Source organism: Saccharomycodes ludwigii, chromosome II (genome assembly GCF_020623625.1).
Source record: "Saccharomycodes ludwigii strain NBRC 1722 chromosome II, whole genome shotgun sequence".
In the NCBI taxonomy this organism is placed as follows: Eukaryota; Fungi; Ascomycota; class Saccharomycetes; order Saccharomycodales; family Saccharomycodaceae; genus Saccharomycodes; species Saccharomycodes ludwigii.
This window is the reverse complement of record NC_060201.1, coordinates 1,651,490-1,674,561: the sequence shown is the minus strand read 5'-3', so window position 1 is coordinate 1,674,561 and position 23,072 is coordinate 1,651,490. Positions and strand designations below refer to the sequence as shown.

Here is a 23,072-nt window from a genome sequence, read left to right as displayed (position 1 = left end):
GAATTTTATTTTTTTCTAAAAAAAAATCAACCTTTCTGCAATATTTATGCAGGGGTGTGTTCAAAACTTTATGAAAAAGAACATAAAATACCTCCAGCTCATGTTGTTTTAGGGGCTACATCAATTTTTATATAAATTATCATTTAAAACAAAAAAAAAAAAAAAAAAAAAAAAAAAGAATACAAATCCAAAACATAGTTTTTTCAATTGTTTTCACTTGATAATGTCTCTATTACACATAATAACTAATGACTTAGTTTTGTTTTTATTGTTTCTTTTGCTTAAACAAACGCATAAAGGTTTTCCCCAATTTTGGAGCCCAATATATGCTTAACAAAACTCTAACAGGGTACAATATTTTGACAATTGAATAAGACAGTGCACCCGCTAAAATCAAATTGTGTTCGTCAAATCCACCACTATATTTGCCTACTATTTTGGTGATTGCTTCACCACATTTATTAAACATATCTTTAAAATATATAGGAAACAAATCTCTAATATCATCTTCATTTTCATCATCTTTAAGTTCAAAATATTGATAAATAAAATACCATAGAATGAACAACGGGATAATTGCTGTTAATTCATGTAATAATAAAAAAGATGTTAATGTAACTACTGTACCAGATTCCCGTAGGTTATCAAAAAAAGGCTTAAATTTAGGAGACTTTTCTAGCTTAGATAATATTTTAGATTTTTTTATTATTTTGCTTAGATTATCGTTGATGCTATTCGTAGATCTGACAATAGTAGCAGAAGGACGAGCTTGTGCTTTATTGTTATTTGTATAAAATCTGGAATGATATTTTAAAAAGGAATTTCTCTTTAATGTTTTATTTAGAATTACTATTGTCGAATAACTTTTTTTAGGTGAAGATGCCAATAATAGTGACACATTGCTGTTGTTGATAATTCTGGTGCTTGTACCATTGCTCATGGTAAGATGATTTCTAAACATTTTTCTTTGTCGTTACTCTAGTTTTATTTCAATTTCAATACCACTGTAGATAATAATGGGGGGGGGGAATTGTATAGTATACGTGGAGACAATTCTTTGACCTGAAAAGGGCCCAATATATTTGATAGTTATCTTGAACAATAAAGGTTAAACATGAAATCTCTGGTTTGAATTTTTCTTTCTTTTCAGTAATCAATTTTTTTTATTTTTTTTTTTAATTTTTCTTTTTAATTTTTTTTTTTTTAATTTTTTCTAATTTTTTTAAAAAAATATATATATAATATCCGAAGTCCGAAACATTAGATATATCACCATATGGATCTAAGATCTGTCTTTAAACTTCAAAACTATTTACAAGAATTATAAAATATAAATATCTACAGATAATATACGAGTTTTTATGGTTTTTTAGCATCAATAACATCTTCACAACGTTCACATAATTCATGTCCTTCTTCAACATTATGTTTCCAACATCTCGGGCATTCTTTATCAAAACTTTTTACAATTTCTAACACAATGTGGTTCTTTTCTCCACTCGATAGCTCGCTCATACTATTCTCATTAATTACGCTAGGCAAACTACAAATAACACTTATATCTGCAACCTGTAATAAATCCTTCAATTCATCCAAGTCAAATCTAGTATTACTGATAGAACTAATATAAATATTAACTTTGGTTTGTACGGTTTTCGTAACCGTCGTATTATTTTCTTCTAATTTAATAAACCTAGCGTATAACTTATTGAATTCATTTAAAATTTCCATTTCTAATTTGTAATCAACATTGATTTCCGGGAAAACAGGCCATGGTCTAGTGAATGGGGACTTACCATCACAAATCGCTTTATCAACAATGGTGGTGTTGAAGGGTGAATAGTTATAAGCTTCTTGAATCATTATTGGGATAATAGGTCCTAATATAGCACGATATACATCAAAAATGTAATATAATGTACTCTGAATTTGCAGTCTTTTCAAACAATTAGATTTATCAGAATATAAAGAATCTTTGATAATGTTAAAATAAAAGGCGCTCAATTCGTTATTCAAATGAAATTGGATGCTTGTTAAGATTTTACTAAAATTATAGCCTTCATAATATTCTTTGCACTCTCTCATTAGCTCATCAGTACCTTTTAAAACATATTTATCCAAGCCTCTCAACTCTTCAATTGGAAGCAGATCATGTGCTGCGTCAAAATTGTTCAAATTGCCCAACATGAATTTAAAGGATAATCTTATTTTTTTTAGGCCCTCTGCGATATGTTTCATAATTGTTGGGCCTACGGAGATATCAGTGCTAAAGTTAGACGAAGCTACCAATAATCTCAGCCCGTCAACACCTAAAGGTGGTAATTTTTTGCCTTCAGACCCCTTAATAATTTCAATTGGGGCAATAATATTTCCTATCGACTTTGACATTTTAATTCCATTTTCATCCAGAGTAAAACCATGTGTTATAATTTGTTTATAAGGGGCAATAGGTTTTAAAGTTGATCCAATCTTGGTTAGTAAACTACTTTGAAACCAGCCCCTATGTTGGTCGGAACCCTCTAAATAAACGTCAGCAATAACATCCATTCCGTCGTTCTTAATAATGTTTTTTTGTTGCAATTCAGTCCAGCTACTACCACTGTCAAACCAAACGTCAATTGTGTCTTTGGCTTTGGCATATGTAGCGCCCAGATGTTTATATTTATCGGGCAACCATTCACTGATATCATCTTGTTCAACAAACCACGAATCAATGCCCTTTGCTCTAATAACTTCAATCACATGATCGACGGTCTCCAAGTTCATCAAAATTTCATCAGGATCAGACTTATTATAAAAAAATGGAATTGGCACACCCCAGCTCCTTTGTCTTGAAATACACCATTCGTTTCTCGATTTAATAAATGAAGATAGTCTAGTTTTGCCTCTGGCTGGATAGAAATTGACAGTGGATAGACTCTGCAACGCTAACGGCTTTATATCAGATAAATCGGCAAACCATTGCGGAGTTGATCTAATTATGACTGGTTTTTTTGACCTCCAATCGTATGGGTATGAATGCATATATTTATGTGCTTTCAATAAGTGATTATTTTCAGATAAATATTTCAAAATTGTGTCAGTAGTAGTAGGGTCTAAAACATTAAAAGTAGAATTGACTTTAGAGTTTTTAAAGATATGTTTTGATGGCCAATTCTCATCCAAGATATAATTGCCTTTGTGATCCACTGGAGAATAAATTTCCAAATTATTTTTCAACCCAAGTAAATAATCGTCTTGTCCATGACCTGGTGCAGTATGGACTAAACCAGTACCCGCAGTTTTAGTAACATGAGCACCATGTAAAACCGGGAAAGTAATATGACAATTGTCGGCATCATAAAGTGGGTTAGTGTAGGTTACACGGCCTAGTTTATCACTGCCTTTAAAGACTTCAACAGTTTCGTATTCTGCTGCATTCACCTCCGGGATGGAACCCCTATCAAACAAATCTTTTTCGACAATCAAGTATTCTTTTTTGTCTTTTTTTTTGCTAAGTAGACAATATTCAAAGTTTTCGTTAAAACAAATAGCCCTGTTAGAAAATAAAGTCCATGGTGTACTTGTCCAGATCAACAGTTTAGAATTAGCAGGGAACACCCTGTTATCATCACTTATGGGAAACTTGACATATGCTGCAATTGATATATGGTTGTCATTATACTCCAATTCACCTTCGGCTAGGGCAGTTTCTGTTACAGTGCCCCAGTAAACCGGTTTTTTTTGTCTCTTAATTAATCCATTAAAAACCATTTTTTTAAAGATTTCTAGTTGATTCAATTCGTAAACAGGGTTCAGCGTCAAATACCTGTCTTCCCAATTGGTTAAAATACCTAATTTTTCGAATTGTTTCGATTGAATTTTAACTTGTTTCAAGGCGTGTTCTTTAGCTAATTTTCTTATTTTTAAAGGCGACAAATCATCCCTATTCAATTTTGATAGAGCTTTCAATTCAATTGGTAAGCCATGGCAGTCCCATCCTGGCTTATACCATATATATTTTTGTTTGCAAGTTAATTGAAATCTATTAATTATATCTTTTAATACCTTATTTAGCGCATGGCCAAAATGTAAGTCTCCATTAGCGTAAGGTGGACCATCGTGTAAAATAAAAATTTTGTCTCTAATATTATTTTTGTTTTGATTTGATGAAAGGGACAATATTTCTTGGTATTGTTCTTGGTATAATTTAGAACTGCTCTGTGGAATTAACTTATTTATGGTATTTGTTATATTTGATCTGTTAGGAAATTTAGTCCTGGGTAAATTTAACGTTTTTTGATATGAATGTTTAAGCATTATGTTTTAATATGTGTTTGTATTTGGCTATATTTCATTAAAAAAAATCATTAATTTTTTTTTTTTTTTCCCTCTTGTTTTGTAATTAAAAAGAAAAAAAAGTTATAAACAATATGGATTATAAATAATGGACATGTGCAATAGTTAAAAGTTTTAAATTTACAAAGTGAAATGAAAATGAAAATGAAAATAATAATAATAATAATAATAATAACCCCTAATTGAGGGCATGCTTAAATTATATATGTATTCCGTTTTTAAATAAACAACGAGCCTAAATAATCATATCCACTTTTGTTTTATCAAATGTTTACGGTATTAGTGAGCTTAATAGCACTATTAGTTCCAACCATATTCTTCAACACAATGTCTGTATCTTCCCTTATTAAACCTTCAACATTTAACCAAAATTCCCACTGCCTATACAACTGTAGGTGTAACATTTTTAATATTTTTTGTAGACGTAATAAACTGTTTAGTAAACAAAGTAGCTTTCTTCTAATCTGCTTTCTCTTTTTGTTGTTACTTATATGCACTGATTTCGAGCAATTGACATACTTAGAGCTCTTTATCCGTGGTGTAGCAAGCATTTGTGTTCTTAGACGTATTTTTCCATTTATTATTCTTGCAATTATATTTCATTGATATTTTCTTGCTTAATTTTTTTTTTTTTTTTTTTTTTTTTGCTTTTGTTTTTAAACGTGATTTACATTTGAAATGTACGCCACCTTTGCGTCACGTGCAATAACTGTGGAGTAATATCACGTGCTATTTTATAGTAAAGATTTTTTTTTTTTTTTTTTTTTTTTTTTTAATTAAATAAGGAAAAAGTCATTTCTTACATAACAAAAAGTGTGGATTTTAATTCAATCATACAAAGGATTTTGTATAATTTACACCTATAATATGTATATATATATATATATCGATCTGAAAAGAAAAGGATAGAGACATAGAGAATAACATAATCAAGGAAGTTGAACATAACTAACACATCAAATATTAAAATATATACACGTAAATAATGGATATGGATATATTTAAAGGTGAAAATTCTCTGGATGATACAACTACTACTAATAATAATAACAATAGCCTACTAAGCGATGAAGATTATTTATTCTTCCAGCAGGCAGCAGAGGCTATAGTATCAACTACAATACATGCTAATAAAATAGATCCTATAATACAAGAGTTATTAAACAGAGTTAAGATCGGCGCATCAAACGGGGGTGCTCCTCTACATCCAAATAATACTAAAAAAGTACATAAGAATAGTGTAAGCAGCACTGGCAGCAGCAGCCGTAATGATTCGCCATTTCCTATTTATAATAATAATAGTAATATTCAAGGTGTAGATTCCAATATACAATCAGAATATTTGGTATACAATCAGAATTCTCCCATGAATAGTATAAATAATGGAAACAATACTAAATCACCTAGTTCTAATTCAAATAAATATTCATCCAGTAAACTGGTACAGGGAGAATATCAATGCGAATTATGTCCGTCAACCTTTTATAAAATACTTGATTATAAACAGCATTATAAGGCACATTATCATAATAATGGAAATTTACATATTTGTCCCATGTGTTTTACTGGCTTTGCACGTAAAGATGCGATGAGGAGGCATATGGGCACAAAGACATGTAATAGGAATAAGAAAAAATTAATGGAGAAGAATGGTGGTGTTATGCCTGAAAGACCACCAAGTGAAGTTAAAACAACGATTTCACGTAATCGTCATAAACAGCAAGAGCAAAATGATTAGGCACGTTTAATGACATATTTAACTATGTATTGACCACATGTAAAAAAAAAAAGTTTTTTCATTCTCTTTTCTTTTCTTTTCTTTTCTTTTCTTTTCTTTTTTCTTTCCTTCTCTTAAATAAAAGTCCGTAGAAAATAAGATGGCAAGATTTCTCAAGAAATTCGACCCTCTGCATATATATATATATATATATAACAGAGAAAGAAAAAAAAAGGACAAAAAGTGAAAAAAAAAAAATTTAAAAATTAAAAAATAAAAAATAAAAAATAAAAAATAAAAAGCAAAAAATAAAAAATAAAAAATAAAAGATTTTATACATAAAGGGCTTTTTAGAAATAATACCTTACATAAATCATTCAACATCGTCAAAAGTTTGGCCTTCAACTAAGGTTGGAATACCATCTTCCTCTTTTTTATCACCCTCCTTAGCGTCTTGACCGGCAGTAGACTTCTCCTTTTCCTGCATGTCCTTAATTTGATTGGCCATTTGAGTCAAAGCATTAATAGAATCTTGACCCATTTGTGGAATGATAGTTGGAAATAAATCTTGTAATTGTTTTTCTTTGGCAGTACCATAAAAAACGGTGGTATTGTGTTGTGGGGCCGTTTGAATACCAACTGTGTCAAAATGCAAAACAGTACCATCTTCTTTAAAGAAGTTAGCCTCAGCAACATCTCTAATGTTGACACTATTTAATTTACTAACTTGGCTTTGTAACTTCGTATCATCTTTAGATTGACCTTTGGAAGAGGAATTGACTTGCTTTCTTCTAATACCACCAACTTTATTATTGGCGGATAATTTTTGCAATCTGGCTAACTTTTCTTGATCAATTGGCATGCTTTCTAGTTGTATGTTTTTGCTATTTGTTATGTAAAATATGGGGTTACTGAATTGTTTAGGTAAACAGTTATAATTAGTAATAAAAAGACAAACAGAACGATAATAATGAGAGAAAGAGAAATAGAATGAAAAAAAAAAAAAAAAAAAAAAAAAATTTTTTTCTATGTGTTTTGTTTCGTCTTGTTGGTTATTTTTATATTAAATTCCAAATGACAATACAAAATCGTCAACTGCAACCAAATTCTATCAAAGAATAATTACATATAACGTTTAGCCTTCCTTTTGTTACTGCGGTGCTTTATCACCAAAAAAATAAGAAAAAAAATAAGAAAAAAAAATAAAAATAAAATCACATAGTACGAATTTTCTACCCTGTAATCCGAAATGCCAACGGATAATCAGAAAACAAAAAAGAAAAAAAAAAAAAAAAAATATTATACAATTTTAATCCTTTTCAAAAGTAAATTTAAAAAAAATGAACCGGTCATCTCAATCATTAAGAGATGTTCAAATATCTAATGTGTTAAAATAAAAGAATAAGAAATAACTTGATCAATAAAAATTCTTTTTTTTTTACTCAACTACTTATATATATTTTTAATGTTATTTTATTATATTTACTTTCTTTTCAATCAATTAATCAATAAAATCTACAATACAATACATTACAATACAATATTAAAAAAAAAAACAAAAAAAAAAAAAAAAGGATATTGTTTTTTCTCATTTCTTTTTGTGAAATAAATTACCAAATTTCTTTTTTTTCTTTTTACCCTCATTAGCATCTTTTTTACCAGTTTCTGCCTTAGTATCGCCCCCTGGTCCAGCAAGTGGAGTAGAAGTCGTTGTAGTACCTGCAGTAGTAGGAGCAGTTGTATCACCATTTTGAACAGTTGATCCAGCAGTATTAGGATCACTTGGATTATTATTGTTTGCAGAGCTATTACCAAAACTTATAACATTGTTATTGTTGGGTGCACTGCCATTATTATTATTGTTATTATTATCATTATTATTATTACCTAGTGATATTGGCTGTTGTTGTTGTTGTGGAGGTGTTCTATTACCACCAACAGTATTATTACTATTAAGATTAGTATTGTCAAATTGATGATTCAATTGGATCATGCTGCTAGAATTTGTATTTCTCAAATTACCTTGCATTAAGCCATTATTAAATTTACCAGAAGATCCTGGTCCACCTCCTAGGCCTGGATATCCGTTATTTAGAGAGGCACCACTTATAGAATTGTATCTTAAATTATTACTGCTATTACTAGTATTTAATGCACCTGATGGTAAAGAGGCTGAAGCTGATGTTGGAATTGGACCATTATTCACTCCACCGGGAGAATTATTCCCTTTAAAGACTTCATTCAGTCCAACTCTTGATGCACTCTTTAAATTATGCATGTTACTAACTCTATTCTTTCTACTTGTCTTTGTAAACTGTGGATGGTATGGCTGAGCAGGTTGTTGTTGTCCAGATGGAATTCTACTACCGTTAGACTTCATGTTGTTGTTATTAAATTGTGGCATACCATATTGTTGTTGTGGGATTTGAGATGGAAAATTGTTCATATTGTATCCAGGCGTTGCTCCTATTTGCTGTTGCTGTGGTGGCATCTGCGTATGTATTTTAGGTAACTGGGCACCATGCATGGCTCTGTGTTGCTGCTGTTGTTGTTGTTGTTGTTGTTGTTGTTGTGGTGGTGGTGGCACTTGAGGTGGTGGTTGTAATGGAGACTGCAACTGTTGTTGCGGTGGACCTGAAAATTTATTATTCCCATTAATATTATACTGCACGTTCATTTGTTTTTGTAATTCAATTTCACGTTCTTGTAACTCTAATTCACGTTTTTTTAATTCTAGCTCGCGTTCCTTCATTTGCAACAGTTCGGAGCTTGTAGCAGTAGTGTTCCCAGTAGGGCTTGGATTTTTGTTATAATTATTTGGAGCAACGGTATTAACACTGTTATCTGGATTCGAAGTACCACCCGTTTTCTGTTGTTGTTGTTGTTGTTGTTGTGGTGAGCCATATTGGACACCATAAAGAGTAACGTCCTCTACATCTTTAAAGGCATCCTTATCAAATGGGCTATTACTACCACTATTCATACGATGACCCTCTGGTACGCCATTAAAATCCTGATCATCTATAGATTTTTTACTATTAGCGGTAGCACTAGATTTCAATTCAGCAATTTCTTTTTGTTGATTATCAATAGAAGTTAACAAATGATCTCTTTCTGATTTAATACTATTTAATTGACGCTCTTGGACTGATAATTGACCTTGAATTTCATTAATTTGAGTATTGTATTGATTAATCTGGTTTTCATAAGATTCACTAGATTGAATAAATTCTTGATTCAATGAATCATATTTGGATTTCCAAATTGTATTGTTTGAGTTGCTATTATTATCTGCATTTGCACTGCTGCCATTGACCGATTTTACATTGGCTAATTCTAATTCATGATCGGATCTTCTAATAAACCATTTGCTTTCACCTACGTTAATCTTTTCGTATTGACAAATCATAGAATATAAAAACTCTAAGTATGGCGTCTTAATACCATAGTCATCAGCCAACAATATAGGCTGTAACAGTAACATATCAACATCTAAAGAACATTGACGGTTAATAAAATGATAAACCAATTTAGGCACATCATCACTGTTGGCATAGGAACTACCCCATATTTGCAATAGGTCATTTTCATTGTCATATCCATTGGGTAATTTCAAACCCATACTCATAGAAATATTGACCAATTCGGTAATTAATCCACTAATTAACGGTTTGGCTAAAATTTGCTCGCTTAATTCAATAGGTTTGGAAATTTCTAATAGAATTAGCAATGGATCAAAAGATACCGCTGGCAAAGCTAACTTCCACTGCTGAATCAAAAACTCACTTGGGTTCAATCCGCAAACCGAAATACTTAAATTTTCTAAATTATTGAAAAGTTTAGCAAATAGTTTAGAAAATGTAGCAATTAGATCGGAACTCTCTGCAGAATATCTGCTAGTAGCTGTAGTATTACCACTAGTAGCACCACTTTTTATAACAGATTCACCCAAATAAATTTTATTTTCCACATTGCCAAACTTCTTAAAGGTAGTGGAATTAACTTGACGAAAATCACAATCTGTTAATATGGTGAAAATTTTTAATTGGTCATTGCCAATAGACATTTTAACAAAGGACTCTAAATTGATAAAAGCTGAACCCTCTACAAAAATCTTGGAAGATGGAGCCAATATAGAATTTAAATTAGACGAAATCGAACTTAACTCCTGTAAGGAACTACCACTCAAAATAACAATATCGAACTTTTCCAAAGTAGTGTTACCACTATTTTCATTAAAATAAGTTAATAAATCGTTTAATTGTGGAAATAAATTAACTTTTTGGAAATCTAAACTATAATTTTTAGAACCAAATTCAATAGTTATATGAGCTTCTTCTGGTGGTGTCACAGAGTTTAAAACGTTGGCTAATGAACCAACATGGGTTAAAGCAATAGATGAAGTTAAAGAAAACCTCCATGAATATAAGATAATATTTGGATTATCGCCAATAGTCAACACATTTAACGCAGACATTTAAGAGTTGTAAATAGGCCTTTTTTTTCTTATTCTTTTGTTTCTATTTTATTGATTTCAAAAAATTTTTTTTTCTTTTTTTTTTTTTTTTTTTTTTTTAAAGAAAAAAAGAAGGGATAGTGAACTGGAGGATGTTAAAGTATATATAATTGTCTTTGATATTATTATTGTTGTAAACAAACCAAATATCTCTATATATTGAGGTGATCTCTTTTTATTTTTTCCCACTTTATCTTTGACGATATATTGTATTAGATTAATATATGAAATTAATTAATTAATTAATTAATCAACAAAAAAAAAAAAAAAAGAAAAAAAAAAAAGCTTCTCTTGTTTATTATGATTATAAACAAATCTTGATAAACTTATGAAAGTTAGTGCTGAGGAATATAGGAAAAAGTGATTAAAAGGTAAAGGTTATTTCAAAGTTCAAAGAAAGAGACAAAATAAAAGAGAGAAGAGAATGAAAAAAAAAAGAAAAAAAAAAAAAGATTTAGTGGGCTTATTGATTAAAGTTCGTAGTCAACAAGCAAAGTTAATAAAACATCAAACGCCAAATGTGAGAAACAAGGATAAAAAAAGAAGAAGAATGGGAATAATAAATTTAAAAACTTTTCGTTATGGAAAAAAAAAAAAATTTATTTTATTTTATTTTTCTTTTGCTAAATCAATAAAAAGAAAGCATATTCTATTATTGTTTATTATTTAGTTTTTGGTAAACTGCATTATTTTTTATTTTTCTTAAAGAAATGCACTACGGCACTTTCTTCAAGTTGAAAGAAAGAGAGAAAGAAAGAAAGAAACACGCACGCACGCTTAAATGTAACCAAAAAGTATGGCCAGTAACACAATCTCTTAACCTGAGCTGTGTTATTATTGATTTTAGTTCCATTTCTTATGTCTAATGATATAATGATTGAGACTCATTTGTTTATATATATATATATTTATTTATTTATTTTCTTTGTTATCCTCCTATGTTCTCATGCTTTTCCTACTCAAGCTCATATAATCACTTTGTTTGACACTACTTTCCCCCTATTCTAAATAATATACAAGTTTATTATTAGCATCTTTGTTATTTTTTATCGCTTGTGCGTATGTGATGCGTTATTTTATTTACCTATTTTTATATGTATATATTTTTATCCCGATTTCTTGGAATATCTCCGTAAATAAATAAACAAACAAACAAATAAATAAACAATTACATTGGTAGTATCTTCCATGTTCTGCAAGATAATACAATTACAATAACAGACACGCAATAAGTTTAATAATTAAATAGTAAACATATCCCCATATTCTACTCAAAGAATAAAATAATTCTAAAGAAATATTCGTAGCACGTTAAATACTGATAAATAAATCGCTAGTTTACACTTGAAAATAATAAAATCTTTTTGGAGTTTCTCAGCTATACTATAACCTTGATTATCGGACATTCGGAATATCTGAAAAGAAGAGAAAAAGAAAAAGAAAAAGAAAAAGAAAAGAAAAAGAAAAAGAAAAGAAAAGAAAAGAAAAAAAGAAAAAAAAAAAGAAAAGAAAAAAAAAAGAAAAAGAATGGTGAATAGTGTACAAAATCTTTCTTTTTCCTTTTAGTTACCCCCAGCAAATAATTCATTAGTCATAAAATCTTCACACACAAATCCACATTTCAATATATATATATACATACAAAGAAACATTATATATATTACAATAATGGTCAAGAAAAACACCAATAATAATGGTAATAATAACACTACTGCTTCTCCAACCATTAAATTTGTGTCTAAACATGAATTGAATTACAATGATGACCCATATTTACCCAAAAATATAACAAGAGATGATAATCATATTGAAGATAATGATAATAATAACAAATGGATTTGCTTATATGAAGCATATAACACCGATAATAAAAGTTCTATTTCCGAGACCAGTAAGGAAGACATTCCTCAAAAAACAAATTTATTGCCTTTTGGCAGAGAACATTTTATTCAAGCAATGGAAAATGTTATTAAACATCCAAATATTAATTCTACTATCATTTTAAGATCTGATATATTAGTCGAAATGGATTCTAAGGAAGTGCCACGAAGTTTAATTGATAAAAAAACTGATGATTTCTTGTCAGAAAGTGCGGGCGCTGTAAAAAATAATAGCAAGCATACCGATGAAACTTTTTACAACACTAAAGACATTACTGATATAAACATTCGAAAGTCATATAATAACAATGACTACAAAACCACTTATGGAATAGTTAGAAGAATCATTCCAAGAAATCCATTGAGAGACCCAGTAATTAATCAAACTTGCTTGTTGATGGAAAACTCAACAAATGAAAATTGTTTTATAATATACACTCCGCATATTCAAAATGAAGAAGATTGTCCATTTTACATACCTAAAGTGAAGAGTGTTGGTATCTTGTACACACCAACTAAGTTAAAAGTCTTTTATATCCCATTTTCAACAACTAAACCATTAAGTATATTTCAAGATGAACTTAATCAAAGAATAGTTAGAACAGCATTAAGATTATTACAAACAGCATATAAGCATTCTAATGGGAGAAAGAATGGATACACCCCTAAGGTTAAACATGATTTGGTGGTATCTAAATTAAATTTTCAAAATAAATATATTGAATTAAAGCAAAAGTATGGGAAATGGTTGGTTGATAATTGGGCTGAAAGTACTGATCCTAAAAAACATGTGTTCGAAGATATCGCAATTGCTTCTTTTTTGATTGAATTGTGGAAAATGAAGTATACTGGTAATAATTTCCAGTTCAGGGATTTGGGGTGCGGGAATGGTGTTTTATGTTATATTTTAATTATGGAAGGCTATATAGGTGTAGGTATTGATGCCAGAAAAAGGAAATCCTGGAATATTTATCCTGTTGAAGTACAGAAGTGCTTAAAGGAGCAAGTAATAGTCCCATCCATACTGTTAAGACCCAATAGAATTGTACCGAATTCTACGGCCGTTATTTTGGATGCCACTACTTCAAGTAACAACAACAACAACAACAACAACAACAATAATGATAACAGTAATAACAACAATACTATTTTTCCCAGTAGTAATGGTAGGTATTTTACTGTTCCTGCTCGTAATGACGTAATTTCTTCCAATGCTACCATAGTTTATAGCAGTGACGATCTGTTACAATCAAGTCACGTTAATACTGCTGAATTTCCAGAAAATACATTTCTTATAGGTAACCATTCTGACGAATTAACATGTTGGATTCCATTGCTTGGATATCCATTTATGGTCATACCATGTTGTTCTCACGCTTTTTCAGGTGCTAAAATACGTTATAAGCCTTCTGCGCACGGTTTAAATGGTAACAATAGTTCCTCCACATACGCTGGATTAGTTGCTCAGGTAATTCGTTTAGCCAAACAAGTTGGCTGGGATCCTGTTGAAAAAGAAATGTTAAGGATACCAAGTACTAGAAATGCCGCTATAATTGGTATTACCAATAAATATATACACACCAATAATGTTACTAGTACGCAACAACAGCAACAACAGCGCGCTGATATTTGGCCAAACAAAAAAGTTTACGACGTTATAATGGAAAATGGTGGTGCCGATGGATGGGTAGAACATACAATGGCATTAATGAGATAAGAGAGTATATGTATATGCTGTAATGTATATATAAATAATTATATATAGTGTAATTATAAGAAATAAACGTTAATTGTTATATTTAGCTGTTTTATGATTGTTCGACAGAAAGGTCAGGAAGGAAGTTACGTAAACCTCAAGGTAAATATATGTAATACATATATATATATATATTTGGGATTTAACACTTTTAAGTGTGCGAACTTTTGTGGAAAATCTAAAATGGTGTAATAAAAAATGAATCTTTTCTTTTTTTTTTCTGTTCAGAAGGTTGAAATTTTTTAATTTTATGTTAAAAAAAAAAGCAAAAAAAAAAAAAAAAAAAAGTGGGAGAGCAAAAAATCTAGTATAAAACATTACAAGAAATAACTACCAAATGAGCATAACCTTGCATCACTATCAACCCACTTATGGTTTGTTTAACCTGTTAATATTGAGGAATATCAAAAATCAATTATCCTGTTACCCATTTCGTATTAATAAAAACGGTAGACTAATAGTGACAACTACCCGTATATCACATCTTCATTCTAATGCATTACTATATAACTCTACAAAATTTAAAGATGTTAAAACAATAAACCCAAACAGTAAAGACGAAGAAGCAAAAAAAAAACTGATCGACATTCAGTTTTATAGAAGATTACCGACTTTCCATATAAAGCCACTACCTACTTTTAATAATTTAACCATTGAAGAAAAATTAAGTTTAAAAAAAATTAGATTTCCAGAAGAAATAGAAAGTTTAATTGCCACTACATGTCCCCCTGGGTTACTAACTGAAATCTATGAAGTTTTGAAAAATATCCATGACAAATACTTATTGAACAAAACCACTCAAAAAGAAAATCAAGTGTATAACGCTGCTTGGTGGAAATTAAGAGATTATCTATTTGGATCCATAAAAATGTATCATAATAGCACTAATACTCCAGTATTTGTTAATATAGGTGATTATGTTAAATTTTCAGATATTAATAAAATATATCCCATGCTGCTACAAAGTAATATTTTAAGTAATGAAAAGTGGTATTCCCTAATCACCGTATCTCCAATGCTAAATTCTAGGATACTCAAACCTGAACAGGTGACATCCTTACTCAAGGTAAAATATATCCTTCAAAGGGCATATCTAAAAATTTTACACGAAGAAATTGAATCCAAAACGCCTAAAATTATATATGAAAATAAAAATAAGTTACCCAAATTAGGATTGAAAGATAGTGGTAGTAACACTTTATTTGATATTAAAAATCCGGCAGATTGGTTTTACAAGACAAGAAAGATGAAGAGGAAAATCATTATGCATTTAGGGCCAACAAATTCAGGCAAAACATATAATGCCTTACAAAAACTGAAAAAAAGTAATAGAGGGTATTATGCTGGTCCCTTAAGGCTATTAGCTAGAGAAGTTTATGAAAGATTTCAAAAGGAAGGTATCAGGTGTAACTTACTAACTGGTGAAGAAATTATTAATGATCTTGATTCCATGGGCAACCAAGCTGGCTTAACTTCAGGTACTGTTGAAATGGTTCCATTAACCCAAGAATTTGATATTGTTGTTTTGGATGAAATTCAAATGATGGGTGATCCAGATAGAGGCTGGGCATGGACTAATGCCGTACTAGGTTGCAATTCTAAAGAATTACATCTTTGTGGCGAAAAATCTGTGCTGCCCTTGATTAGGAAAATCGCTGCCATCACTGGTGACGAATTAATCATTAACGAATATGCAAGATTGGGTGAACTAAGAGTCGAGACCTCGCCTATACCAAATGGTCTCAGATCCTTACAAAAAGGTGATTGCTTAGTTGCGTTTAGTAAGAAAAAGATTATTGATTTAAAATTAAAAATTGAACAAGAAACCACCTTTAAAGTTGCAGTAATCTATGGTTCCTTGCCTCCAGAAACTAGAATTCAACAGGCCAATCTTTTCAATGAGGGTCGATACGATGTTTTGGTGGCATCTGATGCAATTGGTATGGGACTAAACTTGGCCATTAATAGGGTGATTTTCACCACTGATTCCAAATTTAATGGGGAAGAGATGGTTTTGTTAACCACCTCTAATATAAAACAAATTGGGGGTCGTGCAGGGAGATTCAAAAGCCACGAAGAGGGACCATCGGTTGGTTATGTCACTGCTACAAGTAAGTCGGTGTTAGAGAATGTCAGAAGTGGTATCAATGCAAAAACAGAATACTTGAACAAGGCATATGTTTGGCCGCCTGATCAATTGGCTAGTAAAATGATCAAATTATACCCACCAAATATTTCCCTAAGCTTTTTTTTGAATGATATCAGTTTACAAATTGAAAAAAATGCCACAAAAATTTTTGCATTAAGTGATTTAAGAAATAGACTAGAAGCTATATCTTTATTCGAACACGTTTCTGGATTAACTTTCCAAGAGAAGATGATATTAAGTAATGCTCCTGTCAAAAGTTTGCCGGCTGTCCAAAGAGCATACGTAAATTTTTGTAAAACCATTGCTAATAAACAAACAAAAAATATTTTTAGTTATCAACAAGACCTAGAACCCTCGCTATTAGAGGCTAAGTTTAGTAAGAAGGAAAATATTGGTTTAGATAAATATGAAAACATCCATAGTATATTATCATTATTTTTTTGGTTAGGCAATAGATGGCCGAATTATTTTGTTGATCCTGAATCCGCCACCGATTTAAAACATTTATGTGAACTCATTATATTTGATAAATTAGATAGTTTAACCAAGAATCCGTATTTGAAGAAAAATGCAATTTATGGTTCATTTTTTTCTAAATCCTTCGTCGGTAATAATAAGAATCGTAGTGGAAGAACAAAAAATTGAAGAGAAAGGCGTTGTTTGTACATTTAGGTTAAATAAACCAATGGGGATAGATCTGAATAAATTTCATGTAAATATATAAGTTATCATATTTTAGCTGTTCTTACAAAACTTTTTAATTGTTTTTGCCCTAAGAATAACAGTAATAATACGACGTAATAATTATATTTTCATTCAACTAAAAACGTTCTATGTATAAACTGTTTAAGATTCAACCTCGTTTATAAAACAAAATAATTTTTCTATTATGAAAAAAAAAAAAAAAAAAAAAAATTTTTTTTCTTCCTTTTTTGTCAAGAAAAAAAAAAGAACACACAAATATATATCTTTGTAACTTTTTTTTAAATAATAGGTCTTTTGATGGTGGCCACGCTGTATTTATCCAATAAAAAAAATTAACTTATTACCTTAACTGTAATAGTAACATTAGAAACAAGAATAACAAAAAGAAAAATATATTAGAATATCTATCAATTGAATATTCATATTTTCCCTTCTATATTTCTGAAGTATACTCATTCGTATATATTACAAACACAACAAATTGCAACAAAAACAAAATATGACACGTCCTAATGTTTACATTGTGGCAGCTGCCAGAACTCCAATTGGTTCATTTCAAGGTAATTTAGCATCTTTGAAAGCCACTGATTTGGGTGCTGCTGCTATCAAGGCTTGTTTAGAGCAAGTTCCACAAATCAATGGAACTACCGATGTTCAAGAAATATTCTTTGGCAATGTTTTAACCGCCAATGCAGGCCAAGCCCCGGCAAGACAAGTTGCTTTGAAGGCTGGTTTAGGTAAGCATATTGTTGCCTCTACTATAAATAAAGTCTGTGCTTCTGGTTTGAAAGCCATTATTAGTGGTGCTCAATCCATTATGACAGGCTGCAATGACATCGTTGTTGCTGGTGGTATGGAAAGTATGACAAATACACCATATTATGTTCCATCTGCACGTGGAGGTGCTAGATTTGGTGAAGCTATTATGGTTGATGGTGTTCAAAAAGACGGGTTGAACGATGCCTATGATGGTTTGGCTATGGGTGTTCATGCGGAAAAATGTGCTAGCGATTTTCATATTACCCGTGAGGAGCAAGACGAATTTGCCATCAATTCTTATCAGAAAGCGGCTAAAGCTCAAGCTACAGGTAAGTTCAAGAGGGAGATTGTTCCTGTTACTGTGAAGGGGAAGAGAGGTAAACCAGATGTGGTGGTTGATAAGGATGAGGAACCAGGTAGATTGAATGTGGAAAGATTAAAATCTGCTAGAACTGTTTTCAAAGCAGAAAATGGTACTGTTACTGCACCAAATGCCTCACCAATCAATGATGGTGGTGCTGCTGTTATTTTAGTTTCTGAAAAAAAATTAAAAGAATTAGGTCTAAAGCCATTGGCTCTTATCAAAGGTTGGGGTGAAGCTGCTCATGAACCATGTGATTTTACTTGGGCACCATCTCTAGCCGTTCCAAAAGCATTGAAGCATTCCAACATTAAAGATATCAATGATATTGACTATTTTGAATTTAATGAAGCTTTCTCTGTTGTTGGTATTGCCAACCCAAAGAAGTTAGGTATTCCACAAGAGAAGGTTAACGTTTATGGAGGTGCTGTTGGTCTTGGCCATCCATTGGGATGCTCTGGTGCTAGAATTGTTGTCACATTAATTTCTGTTCTACAACAAGAAAACGGTAAATATGGTGTTGCTGCTATTTGTAATGGTGGTGGCGGTGCATCTTCTATTGTATTGGAAAGAGTTTAGAGGAGATACTGTAGTGCTGGCTTACTAATAAACGTATGTATGTATGTGTATATGTATATATATTTATATTTTATATAACAACTTAAAAAGGGGAGAAAAACCCCCCTTTATAAGATTTCCCAATAAGATTGAAACTAACGAATACTTTAATTATCGGAAATTTTACTTTGATTGTATTAAAAATGTTTGTAGATTTGTAACAGCACAATTTTTTTTTTCCGCTTCCGGTTGGGTCACGCAACACACCACGCTAAATTCAAGGAAAAAAGTAATATGGAAAATAGGAAAATAAAGTTAAAATAGGAAAAAAAAAAAAAAAAAAAAAAAAAATTAAAAATAGAAATAGAAATAGAGATAGATTCGATCTTCTTAACTTTCGCTGTGGAGAGTTTACTTGATTGTAGATTAAAAATATATATATCCTTTAAAAGCATCCGAATAGAATTAATTAAAAGGAAACTTTCATCGAGCAACTAAGCTACATATATATATATATATAATCGGAATATCTAAGAAATTATGGGAACTAGACAACCTCTAATAATAGTGCTTGGCGGGCCTGCCGGTACTGGTAAAACCACAGTTGCTGAAGATTTGACAAGTTATTTAACAAAAATATCCTCAGATACGACTCATAAATTTCAGAATCTTTATGAAAACATTGAGTTTTTAGAGGGAGATAGTTTACATCCGCCTGAAAATATAGCTAAAATGGCACATGGTATACCATTAACTGATGCTGATAGATGGGGATGGTTAGAGAAAGTTGCCACAAGGTCAGTCGAAGTTGCCGAAAAATGCTCTCTTTGTATAGTTACTTGTAGTAGTCTAAAATTGAAATATAGAGACTACATTAGAAATAACGATCTAGCCAAAAAAATGGGGGCAAAGTTTTTTTTTATCTTATTATATGCCGATAAAGATGTTATTAGAGAAAGATTAGTCAAGAGAAAAAATCATTTTATGAAAGCTGATATGTTGGATTCACAATATAGAGACTTAGAATTACCTAATACTGACAAAGAGCGTAATTGTTGTGTTATTAATATTGAGAACAAAAGCCGTGAGCAAATAACACAAGAAGTTTATGATGAAGTTGAGAAAGATTTCCTCTGAATTGTGAGTGAAACACTTGCAATAATTTATGTATATCGTATATATGACAAAAGTAAATTCGATATCATGTATATCAACAGCTTATTATTATAATTATATCATTATGAAGAACAATAGTTGAGCAAAAAAAAAAAAAAAAGAAAAAAAAAAATTGTAAAGGAAAATCAAAATGAAGAATATGGAATCACCGTCGAGGAATTATAATGAGGCTCTAAAAAAAGGAACCTGTAACCGAAATATTTATATATATATATATACATTATTATTATTATTATTATTATTATTATTTTGACCAATTGTTATCAAATATATCTATAGCACCTACTATATAAATAGACAAAAAGAATTTTTTTAAGTCACACCAACAACCAAAACATAAATCAAGAAAAGAAGCTTCTTGACCTTTCTCTTTAAAGGCCTAGCATCTGCTTTTACTCGAAAGATTTGTCTGTGTAGAAAAGTTGAATTGCAAATAATCCAACTTGAACTGATTGAGGTCTGAAATATTGTTGTTGCCATTTTCGTTATTGTAGATGACCTTATTTTTATTGCTAATATTATTAAAAAAACAGTTAATATAATCCCTATCAATTGGCTTATGCTCGTTAACAGAAATACTTGGAGTAGTGTCAACAGAGGATATTACATTATTACTACCATCATAATTATAATAATAGTCAGTAGGACCAACGTTATTATAGCAATTATTAATATTTTTATCGTTGGTGGTGATGTTGTTGTTGTTACTAACACCATTACTGCTGCTAGTACCATTAGCAGTGTTATTTAAAAGTACATTTTTACTGGTACTAAAAGCAGAATTACTCCTACTATCATAAATATCTTCTTCTTCTTCTTCTTCTTCTTCTTCTTCCCCTTCTTCCCCCCCTTCATGATCTCCTTGGTAGACGCACTCCCCCTGACTCTGTTGTTGCTGTTGTTGTTGATCATAATAATTATGCAATAGCTTTTTTAAATGAAGCACATAATCGCCCAACACAAAATTCCTAATCTCATCTAAACTTAATTTATCAACTTTAGACAAGGGGCCAGACCTTTGAAATTTAGTACATTCTGCAACTTCATCGATCAAGTTCATTATGCTTATTCTCTCATAAGGATTAATCTTAAAGATCTGTATCAGTATTTTATATAGAGAAGAACTGACTGGCAAAATCTTCATCAAAACCTTAGGATCTTTAACAAAATAAGCGAAGGTGTTATCCTGGGCCTTATCGGCTTTCAACCATGGGTTACGAATACATGTCAAATTGATCAACATGACACCCAGTGACCAGATATCACCACTAGCAGCCGGGAAAGAGGTGTTTATACTATCGCCATTATCGTCATTATTCGGTATAGTAGTCAAAGATAATCTTTCGGGTGCCATATAATAACTGCTACCCACACAGATATTGGAGGGTAAATATTCTTTCGTGGTACTTAAACCAAAATCACAGATATAAATGTTATCTAAATCATCCAATAAAACATTTTCGGGTTTAATATCACAGTGATAAACACCTAATTGGTGACAATGGTTGATAACAGAACATAGTTGCAAATAGACTTTTTTAATTAGCTTACCATCAGAAGCAAAATGATGCTGGTCAACAATGGAGGTAAACAGGTCGACTGGATAGTAATCCATAACTATAAAAGTAGCAATTGGACTTTCTAAGACCTGATGTATGGTAACCACATTTTTATGGGAATGGACCTTTAAGTGCAAAGCAATCTCTCTATAATACTGTGCGCTATTTAGTTGCTCTTCGGTTAACTGTAAAATTGAATCTAAATCTATACAAGGCAAAAATAACTTATTCTCCATTGATTTAAAATAATGATACAACTGGTTCTGTAAAACCGTGCTTCTTTTAACATCAGTTTGAGTGGATATCTTGTCTATAGAGGAAGCTTTTAAAACAGCCTTGATGGCATAGTGGTTCTCAGTAATTATATCTATGGCGTGGAAAACTAATCCATACGCACCAGAACCTATCTGCTCGATAATTTGAAAATTATTGATTTGAAAATTGTTTAACATTTTTGAAAAAGTTTATTATGGAAAGGACTTGGATTACTTTGGCTTTGCTGTTTTTTTCTTTTTGTTTTTTTTTCTTTTTTTATTTCGAGAGAGTTTTTCTTCTGTATTTAATTATTCGGGCTTCGCTTTGTATTACTTTATTTATACTGGTATGAGCGTTTTGTGAATTGTCTTGAGGGTACGCTCTTCGAAACGGAAGAAGAAAAAGAAGGATAAATGAAAGGGATTAAATATAGAAAAAGGGGGAAACTGAATTGTATAAGTAATACGTAATAAGAAATGGAAATAAAAAGAGAGGAATGAAACAAAAAAGAAAAGAAAAAAAGGAAAATGAAAAAATATTTTTAGATTTTAAATCTTGTGGGATGTACTTTGCTTATATATAATTAATATTTACAGTAATGGTAATATTTATTATTGCTATTGTTTATTGTTTAATATATTTTTATCATTAATAATTTTTTTATGGTGAGTTTGGACTCAGTTCCCAAAAAAAGAATAAAACAAAATAAAATAAAATAAATTAAATTAAATTGAAAAAAAAAGAAAAGAAAAGAAAAGAAAAAAAGAAACTTGAACTGGAAAAAGAAAAAGGAAAAATTTAAGTTAAATATTGTGATAATCATCATATCGCGTAACGAGATCACCATATCATTGATTATTCCTGTTTTATTTTTGTATTTATTGTTAGTTAAATTTTATAACTCTCATACCACCACCACCCGCAAAGCGCTTTTTCATCTTGCTTATTTTCATTTTGTTTAATACTATATTTCATCCAAATAGTCCACAACCCATACCTTTTACTTTTTCAATCCAAAAAAAAAGAAAAATATGATGATTTTTAAACCAAATATTATTTTTATCTAAGAAATAACTGCAGAAGAATTGTATACCACATAGCCTATTTTCTTTTTTTTTAATTGGCTCCGATCCGGTCCATCAAAACAGCTCTTTTATTCCCACCGGCCAAGTGTTAAAAAAAAAAAAGGACAATTTTCATTCCAAAAAGTATTATCAATTAACTGTGTCTCATAAGCCTAGTTAATCCCTTCTCGCCCGCTGCTTATACAGGTTCTCTCTTATCTTATTTTATATATTGAAACTAGATGAGAAAAAAAAAAAAAAAAAGGGTGCTTTTAGAAA

General features: G+C 30.6%; 10 protein-coding genes across 10 annotated transcripts; 5 read left to right on the top strand and 5 right to left on the bottom strand.

Moving 5' to 3' along the window:
• Positions 1-265: 265 nt before the first annotated feature.
• Positions 266-961, bottom strand: MRX11 (Mrx11p; the record flags this gene model as incomplete). Its single annotated transcript, XM_046080862.1, has 1 exon — positions 266-961. The coding sequence occupies one exon, from the start codon at positions 959-961 to the stop codon at positions 266-268; it is 696 nt and encodes a 231-aa protein (XP_045936069.1).
• A 398-nt stretch (positions 962-1,359) lies between these two features.
• On the bottom strand, positions 1,360-4,299 carry ISM1 (isoleucine--tRNA ligase ISM1; the record flags this gene model as incomplete). The annotated part of the gene is made up of 1 exon (XM_046080863.1): positions 1,360-4,299. The coding sequence occupies one exon, from the start codon at positions 4,297-4,299 to the stop codon at positions 1,360-1,362; it is 2,940 nt and encodes a 979-aa protein (XP_045936068.1).
• Positions 4,300-5,323: 1,024 nt separating this feature from the next.
• On the top strand, positions 5,324-6,076 carry MET31 (Met31p; the record flags this gene model as incomplete). Its single annotated transcript, XM_046080864.1, has 1 exon — positions 5,324-6,076. The coding sequence occupies one exon, from the start codon at positions 5,324-5,326 to the stop codon at positions 6,074-6,076; it is 753 nt and encodes a 250-aa protein (XP_045936067.1).
• Positions 6,077-6,428: 352 nt separating this feature from the next.
• Positions 6,429-6,917, bottom strand: EGD1 (Egd1p; the record flags this gene model as incomplete). Its single annotated transcript, XM_046080865.1, has 1 exon — positions 6,429-6,917. One exon carries the CDS (start codon positions 6,915-6,917, stop codon positions 6,429-6,431), a length of 489 nt encoding a protein of 162 aa, XP_045936066.1.
• Positions 6,918-7,643: 726 nt separating this feature from the next.
• SVL3 (Svl3p) lies at positions 7,644-10,532 on the bottom strand (the record flags this gene model as incomplete). The annotated part of the gene is made up of 1 exon (XM_046080866.1): positions 7,644-10,532. One exon carries the CDS (start codon positions 10,530-10,532, stop codon positions 7,644-7,646), a length of 2,889 nt encoding a protein of 962 aa, XP_045936065.1.
• A 1,707-nt stretch (positions 10,533-12,239) lies between these two features.
• On the top strand, positions 12,240-14,168 carry TRM44 (tRNA (uracil) methyltransferase; the record flags this gene model as incomplete). The annotated part of the gene is made up of 1 exon (XM_046080867.1): positions 12,240-14,168. The coding sequence occupies one exon, from the start codon at positions 12,240-12,242 to the stop codon at positions 14,166-14,168; it is 1,929 nt and encodes a 642-aa protein (XP_045936064.1).
• Positions 14,169-14,544: 376 nt separating this feature from the next.
• SUV3 (ATP-dependent RNA helicase SUV3) lies at positions 14,545-17,001 on the top strand (the record flags this gene model as incomplete). The annotated part of the gene is made up of 1 exon (XM_046080868.1): positions 14,545-17,001. One exon carries the CDS (start codon positions 14,545-14,547, stop codon positions 16,999-17,001), a length of 2,457 nt encoding a protein of 818 aa, XP_045936063.1.
• A 559-nt stretch (positions 17,002-17,560) lies between these two features.
• Positions 17,561-18,760, top strand: ERG10 (acetyl-CoA C-acetyltransferase; the record flags this gene model as incomplete). The annotated part of the gene is made up of 1 exon (XM_046080869.1): positions 17,561-18,760. The coding sequence occupies one exon, from the start codon at positions 17,561-17,563 to the stop codon at positions 18,758-18,760; it is 1,200 nt and encodes a 399-aa protein (XP_045936062.1).
• Positions 18,761-19,279: 519 nt separating this feature from the next.
• On the top strand, positions 19,280-19,876 carry SCDLUD_001946 (gluconokinase; the record flags this gene model as incomplete). The annotated part of the gene is made up of 1 exon (XM_046080870.1): positions 19,280-19,876. The coding sequence occupies one exon, from the start codon at positions 19,280-19,282 to the stop codon at positions 19,874-19,876; it is 597 nt and encodes a 198-aa protein (XP_045936061.1).
• Positions 19,877-20,294: 418 nt separating this feature from the next.
• On the bottom strand, positions 20,295-21,926 carry SKS1 (putative serine/threonine protein kinase SKS1; the record flags this gene model as incomplete). Its single annotated transcript, XM_046080871.1, has 1 exon — positions 20,295-21,926. The coding sequence occupies one exon, from the start codon at positions 21,924-21,926 to the stop codon at positions 20,295-20,297; it is 1,632 nt and encodes a 543-aa protein (XP_045936060.1).
• Between the last annotated feature and the right edge of the window lie 1,146 nt (positions 21,927-23,072).